Source organism: Papilio polytes, unplaced genomic scaffold (genome assembly GCF_000836215.1).
Source record: "Papilio polytes unplaced genomic scaffold, Ppol_1.0 DF821289.1, whole genome shotgun sequence".
Lineage (NCBI taxonomy): Eukaryota > Metazoa > Arthropoda > Insecta > Lepidoptera > Papilionidae > Papilio > Papilio polytes.
In genome coordinates, this window is record NW_013527915.1 from 6,327,239 (window position 1) to 6,336,736 (window position 9,498).

The 9,498-nt window shown below is 36.6% G+C and overlaps 1 protein-coding gene across 1 annotated transcript in view; it reads left to right on the plus strand.

Annotated features, from left to right (window-relative positions):
* Window position 1: 1 nt before the first annotated feature.
* Window positions 2–9,498, plus strand: part of LOC106109173 (ATP-binding cassette sub-family C member Sur-like) — a gene marked incomplete at its 5' end in the record, with an annotated part of 13,452 nt that continues 3,955 nt past the window's right edge. Inside the window, 16 exons of the mRNA XM_013290578.1 lie at window positions 2–151; window positions 3,030–3,263; window positions 3,338–3,667; window positions 4,020–4,223; window positions 4,293–4,593; window positions 4,671–4,852; window positions 4,925–5,249; window positions 5,324–5,429; window positions 5,716–5,867; window positions 5,992–6,236; window positions 6,415–6,654; window positions 7,376–7,518; window positions 8,153–8,245; window positions 9,047–9,117; window positions 9,211–9,335; window positions 9,456–9,493. Of these exons, the coding sequence (XP_013146032.1) occupies window positions 2–151; window positions 3,030–3,263; window positions 3,338–3,667; window positions 4,020–4,223; window positions 4,293–4,593; window positions 4,671–4,852; window positions 4,925–5,249; window positions 5,324–5,429; window positions 5,716–5,867; window positions 5,992–6,236; window positions 6,415–6,654; window positions 7,376–7,518; window positions 8,153–8,245; window positions 9,047–9,117; window positions 9,211–9,335; window positions 9,456–9,493 (2,939 nt within the window). The remainder of the gene's footprint in view (window positions 152–3,029; window positions 3,264–3,337; window positions 3,668–4,019; window positions 4,224–4,292; window positions 4,594–4,670; window positions 4,853–4,924; window positions 5,250–5,323; window positions 5,430–5,715; window positions 5,868–5,991; window positions 6,237–6,414; window positions 6,655–7,375; window positions 7,519–8,152; window positions 8,246–9,046; window positions 9,118–9,210; window positions 9,336–9,455; window positions 9,494–9,498) is intronic.

The window sequence follows — 9,498 nt, forward strand, 5'->3', positions numbered from 1 at the left end:
GCTGCTGGCCTCAGTCGCCGCCGCCTCTGTGCTCTGGCATCAATTCCTCGCCGGACCCTCCTACACTCAGGTCCAGCTCTACGTGCAAGGATGCACTATTGTACTAGCATTAGTGATATCGACGGTGGACTGCCTTTGCTTCTATGATGAGGTAAGTTTTACACTGCTTAAAGTAATTTATCTATGATTTTTTTTGTTAGTTTAAGCCAAAACTAAATTGAAATAAATTTATATTAATAATAACTTTCGCCCGCGAATCCGTCCGCGGAGAAAAAGTGAGTAACCTATGGGTTCTTTTATAGACTACCCTCTACATCTACGCCAAATTTTATCGAGATCCGATCAGCTGCTTAGGCTACAAATTCTAACAAACAACCCTTCATGCATTAAAACTCGCATTTATAGTATTGGTGAGATTTGTAAGATGGGTAAGTTGCAAACAACTCGAAGATATGATCCAATATTATCGAAATAGAATCGTTTGCATTGAGCTCATTTGAATGATATCAATCGCAGAGGAAGGTTAATTAGGAATGACGTATGTAGAATAGGATTGATTTATGAATACAACTGGAGGCCAAAAGACACTATTCCGTTATTACAACAAGCGAATCCAACGTTAGATCAAAATCTTATATTTGATACTTGAAAACTGGAAGAACTGCTAGACTACAAAATAAATTAAGTAAAAGCAATACATAATACAGATTTTTTATAACTTTGTAAAATACTGAAGTATTATATTTGTGAAAACATTATTTTTGAATAAAACTATGCTTTTCCTTTTGGTTCTTTATTATTCGACTGTACAAAAGGAGGAAGTAGTTACAACAATGCGTTCATTTACGTAATCATTACGCAAAGTGCTACAGTTATTGATATCTATTTTTTTCTGAAGGCCAAGAATTGAGAATAACCAAAAGACACGTACGACATAGTTTACACTTTCCACAACTCTGTAGTTTAAACAAGCTACTCGTCCTATGTACTAATTAATTGAAGAATTAACTGAAAATGTATGCAAAAATACGTATTTCGAATATTTAAATTTTATAAAAGCGATAAATATTCATAGTATTTATTTCTTTTATATGGCAAAATTAATAATATACGAATATAAAAAAAATTCGATAACGCTACTACTGCGGAAGATGGTTTTTTATTTTATTTTTAATCTCATATTCGTAAGGAGTCAAATCCTTAAAGTAAAAAAGAAATGATCTCACGCGCAGCAAAGTTATTCTTTCCGGTATGATTCAACGCAAGTCTGGGAGAAACCAAAATTTGATCATTGAGCCGAGAATTTGAATAAAGGAACAATAGTTAAATATGATCATAAGTTTTTCTGATTCTTTTATGGAAAAGTCTAACGTATTAAAACGATAAGTACTTCAACATGTGTTTATTAACAGCGATACTATCAGAGGAAGCAGTTAACAAGCCGTATGCTCATGTTGTCGACGCCATTACAATTTTTTCTCGCATTCCACCAAGGCTATCAACCCAAATTAAACCGTGTGACAAATATTAATGCCAACATAAACATTCTAAATAAAATCTGTATTTACGTAAGAGCATAAATAGACGCGGTGAATTTTCCAGAGAATTTAGTTTATGTTTAATATATAACTATAGGTATTCTGGTTTTCTAAATTAAGTACGTACCTACTACATTAAATGCAGAGTGACAACACTGATAGACACTACCTCCCTAATCAGAAACATTACTTAATTTCAATACAAATACGTAATAAGTCACGGGTTCTTACAATATAGACACGGTTAAAGTGTAACAAACTATAGTAATTCATTATAGAAGACATACGTCTATGAGAAGACGTGCAGTTTGGGGCCGACAATAGCAGTCATTATAAATAGTCGATGAATCGGAACCACGCAAACAATGCTCTTTGTCTAATCGGCAATTGTATTGAAAACTACAGACGCCGCGAATACAAAGTGCTCATCATAATTTTAACATGTTATCAATATATTAGCAAACCAAACAAATGAGAAGAACAAGTTTGTATCGCATTCAAATTATAAAAAATAAACACGAAAAAAATCTTCCAGATAAGAGATACGCAAGTTATTCGCACTTTCCTTAATTAACGCTTATTATGGCGATCATTCAAGTAAAATAAACGACATTGGCTTATTTCTTTCATAAAACATCCGGTAAGGCAAGGCTGTTGACCTCTAGTAAGTTGAAATGGCCCAATGCCAATGAAACTTAACTTATCCCACTCATAGACTAACAATCCTTAGGAAGATTTATATAATTTATTTCACAGGAGGTATAATTCCGTAATACATTCTAGTAAATTAAAGTATGAATACCATGTGATACTTAGATTTGCTTCGCGTATAATTTAATATCGAACGGTTCATTATTTCCGACAAAGTTTATTCGTACGACGGTTATGACTCATAACACCACAAGGGGTGCACATGTGTTCGTTCACAAGATAATATCATCAATCTTCGTTACTTGAATACTGACATTAAACTAAAACATATTTAGGAGACTGGTATCGAATCAATAATAAATGAAATTCAAATTTAATAATTTCTAATACTAATTCCTTAGCAATCACAAAAAGTATATCAAGGCGACTATTAATTTTGTAATAGTATATTTTATTAATAATTCATATTAACAATTAAATTACAATACATTGCTTTTATCACGGTAAAAGTAGACCTTAGAAGAAAAATATACAATTTTTTACATTAAAATTTCGGCGTTACTTTTGGGGTTAAAACACTCTCCACTATATCAAGCTTACAAATATCAATACAAAAAAAAACATCGACGAACAAAAATAGGTTTTTTGTTTTCTCAAGATTCTTTTCTCTAAACGCTATCAAAGGCAGGACCAACCCTACCGCTGTAGTTTCATACAGACGCCGGCTACGTCTGAAAACATTCCTTGCGTCTGGCGCCGCCATCCTGTGTTCAGTGTCCGACGCCATACCATTCTACTCAACAACGCTATATCAATGTATTATAATATTAAACTTTGCAGGTCACAAAACGTAACAACGGACCACGGGAATCATTTACCAAAGACAACGTCTCCTACAAGCACAGCGAAACTCACTTTTTCTCCAAGATAACATTTTTTTGGTTAAATCCCTTCCTATACAAGGGATATTGTGATGCAACACTTGATGAAGACGATTTTGGAGAGCTGCCAGATGATGAAAAATCCTCGACCATTTATGCACGATTTATAAGAATTTACGAAAAACAAAAACAGGTTTGTATATCCCTTGCGTATGCAATCATACAATTGTAATTAAAAATTTTCACTGAAATTAATGCTTATTCTAGATGACAAAATTAAATGATGAAAGTGGTAGCATATGGCGGGTCTATCTTAAAACAATATGGCCTAATTTTTATATCGCTGGAGTATTAAAATTATTTGGAGATATGATCGGACTCATTCCGCCGTTGGGACTGGCTGTTATTGTCAAGTATATCGAAGATTCTAATATAGTTTTTGAGACGGAATCAGAAGTTACTATACACGAGTTCGTAAAAAATCCATACATTATGCTCTTCCTTGTGACAATGGCGTTAGTGACACAAGGAATACTTTCGCAGAACTCTACACATTTAGTGACTGTCGAAGGAACAAGATTGAAGACGGCGTTACAAGCAAGTACACTGAAACCCTTTAAAAACTAAGATAACTAAAATTAATTAAATTCGTTTAACCGCTTCTGTATTTGGTAATCATGAACCTTGGATGAGATTGTTTAACGATTGACCTGCTTTGAATACTTGTCGCCTCTGAATTAAACGTGTGATGTAATTTTCAAGTAAACACTGATAAAGCGTATTCCAATTACTTTTATAAGATTTAAGATGAAACGAATGATCTCGAATTTTTTGCTTAAAATGTTTTTAATTCGCAAACAATAATTTAAAAGAATTAAACTCAGCACTAATGATTTTTATTCTACGATGTGGAGGTTAAACATTTTATTTAGTTTCTTTTTCCAAATAGTGTATGGTGTATGACAAATGCATGCGATTAGCGTCATGGTCCTCGACAGAAACTGATATAGACGAGGAGTCTCCCCTCCTACAGAACACTGAGGACTCGGCGCCTTCGCAGTCAGGTCTCATCACCAACCTGATTACGCAGGACACGTATAATGTCATGTCATGTGTCTGGGTGTGTCATTACATCTGGGCTATACCTTTAAAGGTACACACTAGTTTAACTTTGTTACGTAAATCACGTTTCAATTTGTGTTTTATTCGATTTTACTTTCAGGTAGCTGTAATTTTGTATTTACTTTATACAAAACTTGGTATCAGTGCAATAATAGGCACCGCTGTTAGTGTCATTATTATAACTCCTTTGCAATTTTACATCGGTAAAAGGCTCTCGGACAATTCCAAGGATATTTCAAAATGTACAGATCACAGAGTGTCCAAAATGTCAGAAATCTTACAAGGCATGAACGTTATAAAACTTTATGTTTGGGAAGATTTGTTTAACGAGAAAATTTTGCAATTAAGAGAGGTGGAGTTGAGAATGTTAAATAAGGATTCCGCATATTGGGGAATTTTGAGTAAGTATGTACGAGAACATTTATCTAACTGAGATTGGCTATAGTCAAACTCGGTAATATAAAATGTTTGTTTCCAGCTTTTACGACGCAAGCATCGTCAATCCTCATAACAGTTGTTACGTATACACTGCTATACTTTATAGACAATGGTGAAGGTTTAACAGTGGTGAACGTATTAGCCGGACTGGCGCTATTCAATCAATTGGCAATACCACTTCTCATTCTGCCAGTCACGGTGCTAATGGTTATTCAGGCTATGGTATGGCAAATTTATGAAAAGCTTTAATAATACCTACTTTTTACAAATAGATATTTAGAGATATAATTTCAGGTAAGTACGAATAGAATCAAGGACTTTTTGGAACTTCCTGAATCAAGTAACGTTAAAGAAGATAACTACGGACAAGATAAAATTGATACCAAAGAAAATGATGTGCTTGTTAATAATGCTGCGGCCTCGGCTCCTAACTGTAACATTTATACAGACCAAGATGATGTCAATAAAGATATCGATGTGGAATGTGAAGATCAATTCTTCGAAGATAAAACTACTTGCAACGATCAAGAATACCTTATAAGATTTAAAAATGCGGCATTTTCTTGGAAGATGAGAGATAACTCTTGGCTCGATATTGAGGATTTAGATATCCCAGTTGGTAAGCAAGTACGTAACATTCACGTCATTAATGTACATTTCTTCATCAGTTAATTAGCTTGTTTATATTTTTAGGAAAACTCATAATGGTTGTTGGATCAACTGGATCTGGCAAGACGTCATTCCTGTCTGCCGTGCTGGGTGAAATGCATCTCGAAAGAGGAGAAATTAGTTGGAACGGGTAAGTTACATACTTTCTGGTTGTGCCACATAATGTAACTAATCGTCTAAGGTATAGAATACATATTACCGTGTCTATAGAATTGTTAATGCAATGTATCGCTATGAGACATCGATTCTGTACTTTCACTGTACCCTGTTCAATGCACTTACATTTTAACTATTACATCTTTACTTGGTGAAATATTGACTGATTACACACTAGTGGTTAACTGAAATCTAGCTGCAACGAGCCTTAAAGGATTGATAAATCCATTAGTACACCTAATATTATTGTTGTTGAAAAGCGAGTACAGCGCTAGCTACGCCGGTCAGCCACCGTGGCTATTGGAGGGCTCCATCCGCGAAAACATCCTACTGGGTCGTCGCTGGAATCCCGCAGAGTACTCGCGTGCACTCCGCGCCGCAGCCCTTCGACCAGATCTACAACTGCTACCAGGTAAAAATCGTACGCTTATAGGAAACCAAACATGGCGGTTTATGAGAAACAAATTCTAGCGTCTTTAACATAAGTGCGACTGTTCTCGTACATAGATAAAAAAACTATAACTACATTTGCTTAGATGGTGACCGGACGCAACTGGGTCGCGGGGGGACGCCGCTGTCGGGCGGGCAGCGCGTGCGCGTGTGCGTGGCGCGCGCTTTGTACAGCGGCGCGCGGCTGCTGGCGCTAGATGAGCCGCTGGCTGCGCTGGACGCCGCGCTGGCTCGACATGTGGTAGCGCGTGGCCTGCTACCCGCGGCACGCGCCGGCGCCACCGTGCTCCTCGCCACTAACAGACTCGAGTTGCTGCACTATGCTGATCTGGTTAGTAGTGACATATTGATACTACCTACCGTGAAAACCTTGTGTTTATGAGAAATGGAAGAAATTATTCGTTGGAATTGTATTTCTGCTCGGAGATACATAAGTAATTTAGATTAAGGCATTGTCAACCAATTAATTTACAAGTCAGTTTACATTAAGGGTGACATGTTATGGGCAGGTTATAGCAATGGAAGAGGGTCGTGTGAGAGACGTGGGTCGACCGGGCTCGGGAGCGGGCCCGTGTGGTGCGGCAGGGGAGGGCACGCTGCGGCGTTGGGCGCGGCGGGCGGCCGAGGCGCGCGCGGCCGTGGCGCGCACCGGCGCCGGCCCGCCAGGGGGCTCCGCCCGCGAGCGTGCGCGATTGCAACGTGTACTCAGTAGGAACAACTTCAATAGACACGATATAGACGAGGATACGGTAAGTTCTAGATTGAAAACATTGATCAGAATAGGATAAAATAAATGATTAATGTTGCAATATCCTTAAAATAAACTTATTTAATATGGTAAGTATATGTACTGGTAGAATGCGATAACTTGTACACTTGTACAAATACTTAAAAGCCATCAATTCGTAATAGTCACATAACTTAGTAAGAGGGCATACGACTTTAATACCTATATGTATAAATTTTCTATATAAAAAAATCTAAAATCACGCTATTTCCATAGTGCGTCATGTATAAGTAGATGTTTATTTTTGTAAAAAATGAAGATTATGCTAATAAAAATTAAAAACACACAGCTGAGAATAAAAATAAACATTATCTAAATTAATAGTTAGTAGTTATTTTCGAAACTTCGCTTTCACTTTTTAACTAACATGACGAAAGCAAGGTTGTACAGAGGTCAGGCGAAAGCGTTAATATTTTATTAGGGGCCGTAAAATCGATTCTGACGCCTTTCGTCTAAATTAATAATTACTAAAACAGCTAGGTGCCTACAACAATATCGAATCTAAAAGAACACACTACTGCTTTTAGACCTAGGTGTTTCAATTTCTTTATATTAATTCTAACTGAAGAAATATAATTTCCTCAGCTGGACGAGTGAGCAAATTCCAGTTTTTTCTCTTTAAAAATTGCTCTATAAATTTCTTTGGCGCTTCAGTAAAAATACATAACTTGATGTGTATGTAGGTCGGTATCAGCGAGGCGACAGGCGCGCACCTGCTGGCGGAGGTGCCGACGCGCGCGGGCGGCAGCTGGCGTCGCGACAAGCGCCCTCGTTCCTCACTCTCCCGCCAGCTCTCCTCGCCACCGCCTTCTATGCACCTATACAAGTATGTTGATATTCCTCTTGCATCATTATCTCTACTATAATCTACGAAAATGTAGTATGATCTAATTCACTCCCATAGAACTGACTGACCAAACAATGATCAAAATTTCCAAAAGGATTACTAGCATTAATGATACAACTCACGGAATGTTCAGCTGTCTGGGTCCATCCGTCTGAAAAAATAAGGTCCAATTCTGAATAAAAAATTTGTCACATCACATTTAAGTTAAGTACCTTAAGTATATAGTATTATGAAAAACATGATTATTATTGAAATCTTTTTACTTAAAGAATACCTGACCTAAAGAAAGACTTGCTGCAATCCTACAAGCGCATATACTATTTTTCTCATTATTATGTTTGCATAATTCTGTATAATTATTTGTCATATGATTTACATTAGCATTTCTATTTAGCGAAACTTGATTTGTAAATATGTTTTTATATTGGTAATAGAATAGAGTGTTCCGAGTAGGTATATGGAAATGTAATCTGTGTAAATATAATTATTCACAAAGTTCTTCTGTTTACATTATCTACCCCACACAGGGTTACTTTCTAGGTTTTTAATACCAAATGTATTCGGAGGATGTCCTCAGTGGAGAATTTACAATTAAAAGAGTGTTTGATTTCAGATGGCGTCGCGAGGTGCGCCGCGCGGTGAGTGCGGAGGAGGGCGCGGGCGCGGGGGCGGGGGAGCGTGTGCGCGTGCACCGGACGCTCGCACGGTAAACAACATGTTTTCACTTTCCGCTCCACAACACAACTAACCTACTAACATTCCCTACACCATACCAGTCTATGCATTATAAATATGAACCCATTGTTACATATGTCAGTATAATTCAATTGTAAGCAACGAAATTAACAAAGTAACAAACATAACTACCAATCATATTCAGACGCAAACAAAAAAAGTCAATTAATTTCACTCGAAAGGGATACTTAAATAATAACCAAACACACTTAAATATGTTTGTTGAAAAATTGACAATGGAATTTGATGTTAGGTACCTACAAATATGATTGTCGTAAAGTTTTAACACGGCATGTTATTTTTAAACAATCAAAAGACAATCGAATTGCGTCATTGAGCATTCAAATGGAGTTGAGAATTCATATCATTTCCTGGCTATAAAAAACGAGTCAAATATGTTACACATCCTTATAGGAGATATAGTGAGGTCACTAGTTATAGCATAAAAAATCTAATTGGCAGGTACACATTACCTTTTTCGACGTTAAACGAGTTCGAATTAAAGTTTTGCATTAGGAACCTAATAAGGTGCTACACCAAGGTCTTTTTAATTTGTGTCTTTTAGAAAATGTTATCATCTTTAGTAAATATTTGCGTAAGCAGACAAATTAATAATTACCTAGGCCCTAGGGTCATTTAACATAGTCGTACGTGTATTTTAATTACCCAACAGGAAAAGTCTAACAGAAATAAAAACACAGCTTTTAATAATAATTTTTATATTCAATGGTCTCACTAATTATTTACAAAATTAACTTCCTGCTTTCTTCAGGTGGACTCCGCGAACGTTACACAGATTGCTGAGCACCGACAGCGACACGCAGACAGACGAACAATCAGACGGTCAGTTTCACATAAACATACCTTTATACAAACAAGAAAGCAATGATTATTTAAAAAAAAACAATTGTAATTGTACATAATTGTACATTTCAGACAAAGAACAGTCCACAACAAACGACACCACATTTGTGTCGATCACATCCAATGGTATCGAAACAACTACAAATAATTCACATAAATTACCTGATAAAGGAGACCCGGAACAAGTTATTAGTGAGGTGAGTATGAGTAAACATTTTCTGACAAAGTTTAAACTTAGGGATAAAACCTTAAGGATTCTTTTAAAAATTTGAGGTTAAAATTAATTGTAGTGTTAATAGTTTTGTTTGTTGTGTCAGAGTTCTATCTGGTGTGCGTACGCGCGCGCGTGCGGGTGGTGGG